General features: G+C 34.9%; 1 protein-coding gene and 1 pseudogene across 1 annotated transcript; one reads left to right on the top strand and one right to left on the bottom strand.

The window, feature by feature from the left end:
• Positions 1-4,992: 4,992 nt before the first annotated feature.
• Positions 4,993-6,648, bottom strand: LOC135147797 (ribulose bisphosphate carboxylase large chain-like; annotated as a pseudogene).
• Positions 6,519-11,716, top strand: LOC108193269 (SUPPRESSOR OF GAMMA RESPONSE 1). The gene is made up of 6 exons (XM_017359858.2): positions 6,519-6,654; positions 8,218-8,359; positions 9,308-9,494; positions 9,569-10,071; positions 10,706-11,293; positions 11,396-11,716. The coding sequence occupies exons 1-6, from the start codon at positions 6,647-6,649 to the stop codon at positions 11,426-11,428; spliced, it is 1,461 nt and encodes a 486-aa protein (XP_017215347.1). The 5' UTR covers positions 6,519-6,646; the 3' UTR covers positions 11,429-11,716.
• The last annotated feature ends 475 nt before the right edge of the window (positions 11,717-12,191 follow it).

Below are 12,191 nucleotides of genomic sequence, written 5' to 3'. Positions count from 1 at the left end.
GTTAGTTTCGAGTCTTGCGTATGTCGGGTCTTGCTTGATTTTGGTTGATTAATTTCTGCTATGTTGCCTTTGTTTTGAGCACGGTTTAGAATAATTCAAAGGCATATTAAGTAATGATTTTTGCTATGAAAAGATTTAACTTAGTGTCTAGTTTAAGTACGAAAAGGAATCATAGACTTTCGATTAGTGAGCTAAGAGATTTGCTCATTTTTGTATGTTGTGTGTAATGGGTTTGAAATCCAGTTTTGTCATGCAGGTCTGTGATTTTGTAAAAATCATAGATAATTCTTCGATTATCTAAAACTAGTGATTCCACTTCTGTTAGAACGGTCTTGAAATTTTCCACAATGTTTATTCACTGTGTTTTGTTTAATTTGAATTTGAAATTCAAGTTTTATGTGAGTTTTATCAAGCACGTACTGATTTTCAAAAGCACTGCCCTGTTATTTGAAAAATCATAGTAAATTCAATTTTTATGATATGCTCATGAGGTTTAGTGATTTGAAAAGCTATTTTCGAGCTCTACAATTGTTGTTTACTTTCCAAACACCAATTCTATGATTTTAGAGTCTCAATTGTCAAGTTACTTGTGAAAACACGGCTGAGATTGCTTATGCAGCTGCTTGTTTTAAAGTTTCTGAATTCATTACTTTCTCATTTTTAATGAGCCTTACCATTCTGGAAAGGTCTTGGAATTTCCCACAATTTTTATGCTTTACACTTTTTCATTTGAATTTATCTTTATATCACAATATGTCCCTCTTTCTAACTGGTCTAATCTGATTCTTAATTTCAATAGTTAGTTTATGTGTCGGGAGTAGGCATATGTTTGTTGCGTTAATATACGTATTCAATAAACTATCTAATATATAATAATCAAATGAGATTGTGTTTTGTTTATTAATTTATTAAATTGGATTTATTGTCAATAAATGATATGGTGTGACATTACGAGTTTATTATATGCATTGTTTTAAGGATTTGCATCTAGAATTAGATTTCAATAAATGTTTAAATTGAGATATGTGAATTGTTGGATTATAATTGTGTATTAGTTGGAGCTAGTCAGTAATTGTAAATGTATTTGATTTAGGAGTTGGTTAGTTGGTTGTTGGTATTAATTTAAAACAGGTGGATAGTCCAATAAACAGAGTAGATGCTGTCGAATTTTTGTTAGAAATTAAATAGTTTATTTATTAATGAATATTTGACGATTAACAACATTATATTATAGTAGGAGTGGAATATATATTAATTGTTTCATGCTAATGTTGTTAATTGTCAGACTGATCCAACTTGTATATATTGTTATATCGATATCTATATATATTCACGTTTGTTATATGTGGATATGCGAAGGGTAGTTAGTTGCGGATTTAAATAGTATTTGGAAGTACTTAGTTTCGTCTGATCCGACGATTGAAGTATTGTCTTACTGCTGTACAGAGTCGACCGAGAGGTTTAGGAGTAGTTGAATAGTGTTGCAGTGCGAGGCTTACATACACCCATAAAGTGAAGCTGTGCTATGGATATTCTACTAAAATCTGTCAGAAACTAAGCAGAAGGGAACAATTGTCAGTAGATAGTATTAATAGAAATCCGAGAAGCAGGATTTAAGGCAAGTACTTCTATCTATCTTTCTCTTGCAGTTAGCAAGTATTTCTATTCTTAACTTGTAATTACTGCTAGTAATTCTATTCTGCATTTATATTGAAAGGGCAAGCATTGTTATCTTTCTCGTGTGATTAAAAATAAGTTAAATATCTCGATTGTTATATCTACAGTTGACAACATTGCTAGAAATATATCTTGTTCTTGATAGCTGAGATAGCTACTTGGTTACATTGAGTTACATGGTGGTGATTTGAAATAAGAAAAGAAGAGTTTTAGGATATATTATATATATTGTGAGGGGCTAGTGAATAGCCGGGGGCTAGTGAATAGCCAACCAGAAAGGCCAGCAAGATGCCTATTGTGTACACAAATTATTGTCACCGGGAGGACTTTATGTCCGGGGCTCGGGACACCAATTATTGTCACCGGGAGGACTTTATGTCCGGGGCCCGGGGCACCTATGTTGTCACCGGGAGGACTATACGTCCGGGGCCCGGGGCACCGATGTTGTCACCGGGAGGACTTTACGTCCGTGGCCCGGGACATGAATATATTGTCTTGGGAACTGTGGAAGTTCATTTCCTTTCTAAATAAACATTATTATGAAAATAGCGTCTAAATAAATGGACAATTTAAGGAGATGGAGTTGAAAGTTCCATAATAGTGTGGCGTAAGAGGCTAGCGAACCTAGCCCAGTCGAAGGCCAATTAGATGCCTAATGGGTACCACAATATTCGTCACCAATGGGACTTATATCCGGTGCTTGGGACGATCCGTTGCCGATGGGACTTATGTTCAGTGCTCGGGACGGAGGACTTTATGTGGCTGATCACCTGTATTGTCAAATGAGTTGAAAGGAAGTTAATAATTAAATATTCTTATAAATGGACTATATTCTGATAAAAGAATAGTTTGGACCCATTGGAATCGAAATTTTTATAAAATGGGTGGCAGTATGTAATTGAACTTCGATTATTTTGAGGGGAACCTAGAACTGAATCTCTGTTACAAATATTTGGTTTAATTCATATAATATTGCACTGTTACAAATATAATGTTATACTTGCTGAGCATTATTGCTCACTCTTGCTATTATTTCTAACCCTTTCAGCTAAGGATTAGGATGGTCACTTGGATAAGCTGCGCGTAAGAGTAATGCTAGGCGAGACTGCCAGGGAGGTGGCTGCGAGACTGGTTATGGCCAGAGTTGAATTATTTCAATTCAGTTGTAGATAGTTTTTATTTATTGGTTATCAGTTATCCTTCTTACCGAAGTTTAGCTGATAACGTAGTTTGAGTTGTAATAAAATTTTATAGTTTTGGTTTCTGATTTCAGTGCTGTAACCTATTAGCGATCCTGTTTTTAGGGGGTCAAAGTGATTTTGATTTAAATCTCTTTTAAAATGTACAGATTTTAAGATATCTGTTTTACCTTTTTCGCAAATATAGGTTTTTAAAAGATTTTTATGATAGTGACACCAAATCCAGACCCCCGGATTTGAAGGATGTCACAGTCACCCCCCTGTATTAGGAGATGTAAGAATTGGTACATAGAATACTTTTTATTTGATTGGTAATCATATAGAGCAAAAGATATTTTAGCCATTTGCATTGAACTCAAACTTCCTTCTCTCATACGCGCCCCCCAGAAGCACATATTATAATAAGAGGGAGCAATTGGTTAGTAGCATACTCAATCAAACGGATTATTTTCTCTCCAACCACGGATACCATACTACCCCCATAAACTGAAAATCCATAACCCGAAGTGCTATGGGAATACCATTTAATTGACCTATGCCTGTTTGAACGGCTTCCATTAATCCTTTCTTCCGTTGATAAGAATCGATATGATCTTTATAAGGCTCCTCTTCCGAATGAAATTCAATGGGATCTAAAGAAACCATGTCTTCATCCATATATAGCATCCCAAGTATCCGGATCCTTCGAAAGTTCGATTCTATTTGAACTACTCATTTTCAAATGATATCCACATTGTTCACAAAGATTCATTTTTTATTTTAAAATTTTCTTATAATTTAATCCATAACAATTTTCACATTGAACCCACACATGTCTGTATTTTTGAGTTATATCCAGATCATTGGAACTTTCTATTATAGTGCTACCATTCGTGCTGGTACTTATATTGGACCCCTTACTTTCACTTTCACCACAAACGGAACGAGAAATGTAACTGTTATTGTAATTATCACTACCACTTACAATGTAAGTATCAATAAAGATTTGATTCCCAAGATAAATGTCAATACAAATGTGATTATTTGAACTATATTGAGTATCATCCATGTAATGATCATCGTGAGGATCGTCAGTCTTTAAGCATCTCCAACAGCATCTTAGCACATTCCTTAAATATATTATAAAATATTGGATCCTAGTGACTTAAGATAATAATAGATATTCTCACCTCCAACAATATTCCTTATATTCATTCCTTATATACTATTTTATTATTAAAAGTTACTATTATTACAATAGGTGAAGAGAGAGAACATGTTTGTTTTCAAAATTTATGATAAAATAAGATCTAGGAGAGGAGAGAGGTTAGCTAAAGATAAGGCATGGCTAATGGATCTTAGTGATTTAGGGAATCACTAGGATACTGTTGGAGTGGATTATTTTCCTATATTCCTCATATTTTGGTTTAAGACTCCAAATAGGGAAGTTATTGGAGTTGCTCTTAGATCCATTATTTAGATAACTCAAATTCCAATAACTATAAAAAGAACTTTCTAGTCCACTCTGAAGAAAATGACCACTATCAATCCTGAAAATATGCTTTAAAATATCCAAATATATAGAATAATTGTTCTCATTCCTATCCATAACTAAAAAAGTTTCATCAGAGATGAAATTCCAAATGTCCTTGACGCCGAATAAATAATCAACATTGCTGTAACTAGAATTGTCACGATTGCCCCAGCTATGACTATTTTTTTCATATCATTTCTATTCGGATCTTCACTTTCACTGGTATTTTCAATATAAATAAGACAGCCCAATGATTTACTTAGACCACACCTGTGTTTGAACTTTTTCTTAAACAGTATTGAATCGAACCACCATCTTTTCATAGAGTTTTATTGCCCCCTATTTGCTTTGCATGAAAATACAATAGATGAATAGTCATTCGATTAAAAATTTTGTATTTTAATATCTTTTTCCTGTCAGAATAAATTGTGGATCCAACACACCAATAAAAACATTTAATTTGTTTAGTCTTATATTTTATATATTATTCTATATTATCTAAAATCAAAATAGATATAATAATTTATTTGTTTTCGGCTCAATCCTTTTAGTATAAGGTTGGGCCGAGTTTAATTGCAATTCAAAGTAATCAAAATTAGTGCATTACAAAGTATCCATTGCTTCAACTTCATATTGATCTCCTTCCATACTTCACAAGCAGCAGCTGGTTCAGGGCTCCATTTTGAAGCCTCACGGATAATTTCATTCCCTTGACGAGCAAGATCACGCCCCTCGTTACGAGCTTGTACGCATGCTTCTAGAGCTACTCGATTAGCTACGACACCGGGTACATTTCTCCAAGGGTGTCCTAAAGTTCCTCCACCGAACGGTAGTACGGAATCATCCCCAAAGTTCTCGGTCAGAGCAGGCATATGCCGAACGTGAATACCCCCGAAGCCCCGGGTAGGACACCCAGTAGAGAGACCCAATCTTGGGTGAAATAAGATCCGCGACTTCGATCTCTTTTAATGAAATCATCAGGCAGTTGATCGACATGGCCCAGAGTGATGTCTCTTTCCCCTTCAAGTTTACCTAATACGGTACAATGGTGAATATGATCTCCACCAGACATACGTAGCGCTTTGGCTAGTACACGAAATGGTATACCATGATTTTCCTGTCTATCAATAACTGCATGCATTGCGCGGTGGATGTGAAGAAGTAGACCATCATCTCGGCAATAATGGGCTAAGCTAGTATTTGCAATGAACCTCTTGTGATCATGCATTACGATAGTAACTCGCAATTCTCTCGCAAATATAAACTAACATTTTTATTTATATACTTTAGAAAAACCAATAAGCCAAAGAAAATAAAAAAAACTAGGCAACACAAAAACAATTTGCATACTTAAGGCCCGGTTAGATGATGAGATTCAAGTAATTGGCCCGTTCTTAATTTCTCAAACTAAGGATCTGGTTGGCCCAACTTAGAGAATGGGCCAGCGCTTACAGCCTATATAAATGTAATGACATTTTTTGTTCGGTCTTTTTTTTTACATGGCATTTCTGTGATTTATATAATTTACTTTCGAAGGTTTTATATGTTTACAATGCTGATTTTTTTTAGCTTTAGACTTGTTAATATTATCAAACCAAATATTATAGCATTTATACAAAACTAACTAATAAGTAATAGTTTTGGAATCAAAACTTCAAGTAAATTTATAAAATTTCATGATATTTATCATATTTAAATTTAAAAATTATGAACTTATCGAAACTATTAAGTTCATCGATAATTATTAGATACTACACTACAACAAAACTAGTTCCTCGTCTGATGGAATAATTTACCACACTACAACAAAAATGAAAATTTTAAATTGATTCTGATATGTATGGAAAAAAAAAGTAAAGAAGGCAACAATAAATAATTAAGTCAACGTTGAATCAAACCAAGTCTTTGAACCGGAACGAAAAGTATTCCCCCTATAATTTAGGGTACATCACCCAAGTGTATAAAAGTATGTAAATACCTCCAAATATTGCATAACATAAGAAATCTTGATTCTGGAAAAAAAAAAAAATCTTGATTAATTAATTGAATAAAGATCTATTTATGTGTTGAGAATAGGAAGTATCATTATCAAAAGAATTAAATAATTAATTATTCCTTAACAAATAAAACAATTAAGTAGTGTTTGGAGTTGCAAAGTTCAACTCAGTACAAAGGAGACTACTCAAAGACTTGAACACTGATTTGGGGAAGAACTCAAACAACTTAAGCAGCACCCACTTCACAATCTTGATCATCCATGGCTGGGTAATCTCTTTTTTCACACACAATGTTAATATTGCAAGTTTATGTACACTGTGTGTAATGTATGTATAGATGGTAAAGATCAGTTTTTTATGATAAAGATTAGATCTTTATGACACTTTTGATTATACATGTTTGGATTACTATGTTGAGTTGTTTGATCAAGTGTTCAATGCCTTTTCGTTGTTTGATACTTACTCTAGTTGTATTATTTGATTGTTGGGCTGATTTTAAGTGGTTAGTATTAATCTTGATGGTTTTGTAGTGCCTAAGTGAAATTTTGTTGAGATAAATGTTACGGTGATGTTCGATAAAGAATCTTTCTTGCGTCGAGCTTAAAAAGATGAGATTTTGGTGATGCGCGTTTAATTCGGTGTCATTGTATGTGTTTTGATGATTTTGTGCTCGAATATTTTGATTGTAGATATATCGATGGTAAAGATCCGATCTTGCTGACATACAGTTGATTTTACATGTCTGAATTAATATCGTGAGTTATTTGGTTGACTGTTTAAGCCCTAATTGATGTTAAGAGCTTAAACAAGTAATGTTATTTAACCCTTGGACTGATCCTAAGTATTGGTGTTATAAAAGGTTGCTCTATGATGAACTGATTCAAAAAATTCTGTGGCTAGTCACTTGCAAATTTGGGTTAAAATATAATTCCTCTTGTTTGTTCGAGTTGAAATATTATTTGTCTTGTTAAATTTGTTGAGATGAATGCTGCGAATAAATTTAAAACAGATTCTTTGTTGCATTGCTTGAGAAGCTGGGATCTTGATGACACGCTTTTATCCATTTGCCACTGTCTAGTTTATATCTCATTGCTGCATTGGTGCCTCTGAATTGTAGTTGTGCTATTGTAGACTTGCAACATGGTCTTGTGGTTTTTTTGGCGTGCTTAAAGATCTTGATTATGCATAGATTTTTCATTTTTGGTACTTTAAGCTTAAGAAGCTGGATTTTAAATGAACCACTTATATCCAGTTGCCATTTTCTGGTTTATGTAGATTCGCTCTTGCGGTATATTAGACATGTACCAGTACCCTGGCCTTAATGTTGTGCTTAAATATTGATTTTCCAGATGCATTGGAGTTTACAATCTGATATTGTAACACACCAGTAACACTCTACAAACATATTTGTCCCTTGAGATGCAAGAATGCTTCTGGATTGGAGCAAATAGTCGACCTATATTTTCAGAGTGAAAATAAAACATAATCTATTTCTTGCAGATTTAGATCCATTAATTGATTTATCCTAAATGCCCTCTCGCAAAAGACACATACTGAGGCAATGAAAGAGATGTTATAGACTTAATTCGCGTTTAAAGCAAGATAACTATCTGTAGGTGGTCAGTCTAACAGACTAGATGTCCTGTAACTTACAAAGACCCTGTACTCCCTTGACAATTCCCACCAAGGCAGATGAATATACTAAGCAACAACTGCTTAATAGCATAAATTTGTCTTGGTTTTGAAAAATGCGCACATTCAGTTTTATTCATATTATATTTCTGTTGTAATGCAGTATAAGTAATAATGTAATATTCTTTACACTCTGCAGATCTTCGTGGTTGGTGGATGGTCATAGAATTGCTACAAAAATCAAAAGTGCTTCTGGTGCATATGATCTTGAGAGAGTCAGCTGGAAGAGCAACCCTACTAAGGCATGCCCAAATTGCAATCATATTGTCGACAATAGTGATGTATGTATACTCATGCCTTTTCCCTTAATCTAATTTAGTATGAAAAGTAGAATAGACATCCATGTATATATACCTTTTCTATGACACAGTTCGTGTATTTACATGTTTAACTATATAGTCTATATTTAGTACATCACAACCATTCCGAGATTACAGGGTCTTGTGGTCAAACTACTTGAACCTTGTTATAAATATCGAGGTTATTTATTTTTTGGATTTACTGTTGACACTTTGTGATCATTTATATTTTGTCATTCCTAAAACAGATACCAATCCTTGTTGAGTGTTTGAGTTATATTACAAGATAATTGTTATCCTCTCTTGGTCCTTGACATTAATCTCCAATAAAAATAGCATGAGTAGTCATTTGGCTGGTTTTTGTTAATCATCTTAAATTTCCTTTATTCAAATTGTCAGCCTGTGAATGATAGTTATGGCTATCTTATGTAATCCGCAAAGCTTTTATTAAGTGATAAGCCTTTTAGCATTTCTTATTGGTGTTATTAAAACTTGTGGTTGCTTGTGTTGCCTTTATTTTTGTATCAGACAAACAGAAAGACCTGGAGTGTTAAAGTGTGTATTAAATTATGCACCTTCTGTTCCAAATTAACTATCCTAGATTCCTAGTTTAGTAACATGCAGCTCAAGAATTTGACAGCTCTTAATCACATGTCAATAGTTCAATAATGCCCTTTATTTCATATATGTATTATAATGTAAAACCTGAAGGGTGGCTATGGTAGGACTGAATCTCTTCATTGATTGACTCTGGTAAATTTGAAGTATAGCCATAATAAAATATGAATCATAATAAAAGATTGATCAGTTAATGGTGAGTCTTAAGGTGCTGGTTTGGCTTTTCTAGTTCTTAGTACGCTTTGTACAGGTTTGAAGCATATTTAAGTGATATATATGTATTTATGTATATTTATGTACACATATATTCAGGTTACAGAGCAGTGGCCAGGATTACCAAGAGGGGTGAAATTTGACCCAACTGATCAAGAAATTTTAGGCCATCTACTTGCCAAAGCTGGTTGTGAGAATTTGAAACCTCATCCTTTTATAGACGAGTTTATTACAACTGTTGATAAAGATGACGGTATCTGCTATACGCATCCTCAGAATTTGCCTGGTACTTGCCACAAATCTCACACTTTCTTCTATTAACATTCAGATGATTCTAGCTCTAATTGCAATAGTTCTTAGGTGTTAAGCAAGATGGCAGTGTATCTCACTTCTTCCATAGAGCAATAAAAGCCTATAACACTGGCACTCGGAAACGTCGAAAGATACATGGTGATGATCTGGGAGATGTTCGTTGGCACAAGACTGGAAGGACCAAACCTGTTATCTTGGATGGGGTGCAAAAAGGGTGCAAGAAGATCATGGTTCTTTATGTGAATGTGCTCAAGGGTGGTAAAGCAGAGAAAACTAATTGGGTCATGCATCAATATCACCTAGGTACGGGGGAAGATGAAATGGAAGGAGATTATGTTATTTCCAAAGTGTTCTATCAGCAACAGCAAGTCAAGCAGAGTGAGAAAGGTGAAGCCCCTTTATCTGACGGAATTGATGATGCACTAGTTACAGATATACATCAGATATCCCCCAAGTCTGTCACTCCTGAAACATCACGTCCTGAAAGGTGTTTTCCTGATTATGACGAGGAAAAAGACTTGGCTCCTACTTCAGTTGTTATCCCTGCTAAGGTGCACCAATCTTCGCTCTTATCGTCACCATGCATTTCATTTTTATTCAAAGTAGAATCTTATTATGGAGAACATTATATCTCTGGCTTGAGATCTCCAGTCTTTGACAAATTAAGTGGTGCTGCTTGTATTTGTATTACTTGCCACATATTTATATGCTCCAGGGTGTATTAATATGAGCAATTTTTTATGTTATACTATTTATTTAGTGGCTTCTCCCAACTCATTAAAGTTTGATGACGATCATCTACTGTTCTACTTCTACCTGAAAATTCTAAAATATCAAAGTAGTGTGCGTAAATCATTGTCAGTAATAGCATGGGGGTAAGGATGCCAACTGGATAGGAACTTTTTTTTTTTTTTTTTTTGTAATGAAAAGCTGAAGCCACAGGCTTGGGTTTCGGTTTCCTGGATGTGCCACTTACCGAGTCATTTTTACCATGTTTTAAACAGTGGTAATATATTTTAAGGGTAAATTAATAATCTGTAGATAACCATTCTCATAAGAGAAATAGAACACGTCTTCTACCTGTTGTTCCATTAGACGTTTATGTCTTTACCTACAGCACAAAACTCTTTGAATGTGTCACTTCACGCTCCCTGCACATATTTATATATATGTTTAACTTCTCAGCATATTGAGTTGGAGTGTCATGAAGATGTAGTGATCACTGTATCTGAAAAGCATAATGATCAAGATCACTTTGTGGCTGAGAGTAATGATCATCAAATGGGAGTTGACGATGAGAAGAAAGATGGTGATACCATGAATGGGTGTGACAATGGTTCTCAGTATCTGTTAGATTCCGAAGAACTAGCTGAAGCAATGACTTTACGTGATGAACTTCTTCAGAGCCAGACTTCCAATAAGAATGTAAATATAAAAGAAGAAATTAATGGTAAGAGCAAATCATCTCATACAGATGACGAGAATCATGCTGGAGAAGACATGATTGGTTGGGGGGATAGCGAGTCACAATATCTGTTAGATTCCCAACAAATGGTGGAAGCAATGACTTTGTGTGATGAACTTCTTCAGAGCCAGTCTCCAGATAGGAATGGGTCTGGTATTCGGAAATTTGATGGTAAACCTAGTCTGTCTGATTATGCTTACCTAGGATCAGAAACTTTGAAGAGGGATTTAGAGGATTGCCAAGCTTTAGCCCTTGATCCAGCAAATATAGATGTGGACTCAGCTCCTGATTTTCGATTGAGCCAGCTTGTAAGTTATGCAATCTCATTTCGCTTTTGTTTTCTACTTGCCAGATTAATTTGCTGCCTTTATTTTCAGAAATTGAACATTTATTGCATAAAATGCCTCCAGGAGTTTGGATCGCAGGACAGTTTTGTTCTTTGAAGTACAAGGACGTGCGACCGGGCGTGACCGAACATAACCTAACCTTAAAATGACTGCTATTGATCACTACCAGCTTTTGGCACATTGTCCGGTGATGTAATTTTTGGGTAATTGTATAAAAACAACAAATCTGATGGTGCAGTTCCCATCCATGTTATCTGGATATGTTCAGACAAGGGCTGTTATTTTGACGTCTTGGCAAGGACCAAATGTGACTTTCAATGTAAAAACATATTATGTGTTTTGTTGATCAACTGCATTTCATGTAATTATGTTCTTATTTTGTGAGCTTGTTTCTAGATTTGGTTTTATGATAAACTTAATGTAGAACTCAGCAAAGCACACTCAAGTTTGCGTATTTGCGAGAGCAAATTTTGTGTTCTTTATTTCACTTGTGTGGAAGTTGATGATACATGCTTTCAGATTCTCCAGACTCTTGACCCATTCTGCTTCATGGGGTGAAACATGTCTAGGATGAGAGGCTCCCCCCAGTTTTCTTTATGTGAGTATACTTCAATAGGGTGTTTCTAGATGGTTAACATTAAACATTTGTTGGCTTGTGGAATGAGGTCCTCAAGGTGTCCTAGACTTTTGTTGGCTTATGCCACTGAGGCCCTTGTAGTGCTGCAGAAATATCTGAGACAAGTGGAAATTCTTGAATCTTAGCAGCCTCACAGGTCATTTAGGTTGTCTTGAAAATGGCTGGTCAGGACACTGGGTTGGTTCCTTGTTTTTTAGGAACAAGGTCATGGACCGGAAGCAT

The sequence above is a fragment of the Daucus carota genome, chromosome 7, assembly GCF_001625215.2.
Source record: "Daucus carota subsp. sativus chromosome 7, DH1 v3.0, whole genome shotgun sequence".
In the NCBI taxonomy this organism is placed as follows: Eukaryota; Viridiplantae; Streptophyta; class Magnoliopsida; order Apiales; family Apiaceae; genus Daucus; species Daucus carota.
The sequence above is the reverse complement of the archived record's forward strand: the minus strand, read 5'-3'. Positions and strand labels throughout refer to the sequence as shown.

Bases quoted from the DNA above. Each gene is read 5' to 3' on its own strand.
- LOC108193269 (XM_017359858.2), top strand. The intron at 10,072-10,705 runs GTGCACCAATCT...TTAACTTCTCAG, and splicing joins CAGTTGTTATCCCTGCTAAG to CATATTGAGTTGGAGTGTCA. The intron at 11,294-11,395 runs GTAAGTTATGCA...AAATGCCTCCAG, and splicing joins ATTTTCGATTGAGCCAGCTT to GAGTTTGGATCGCAGGACAG.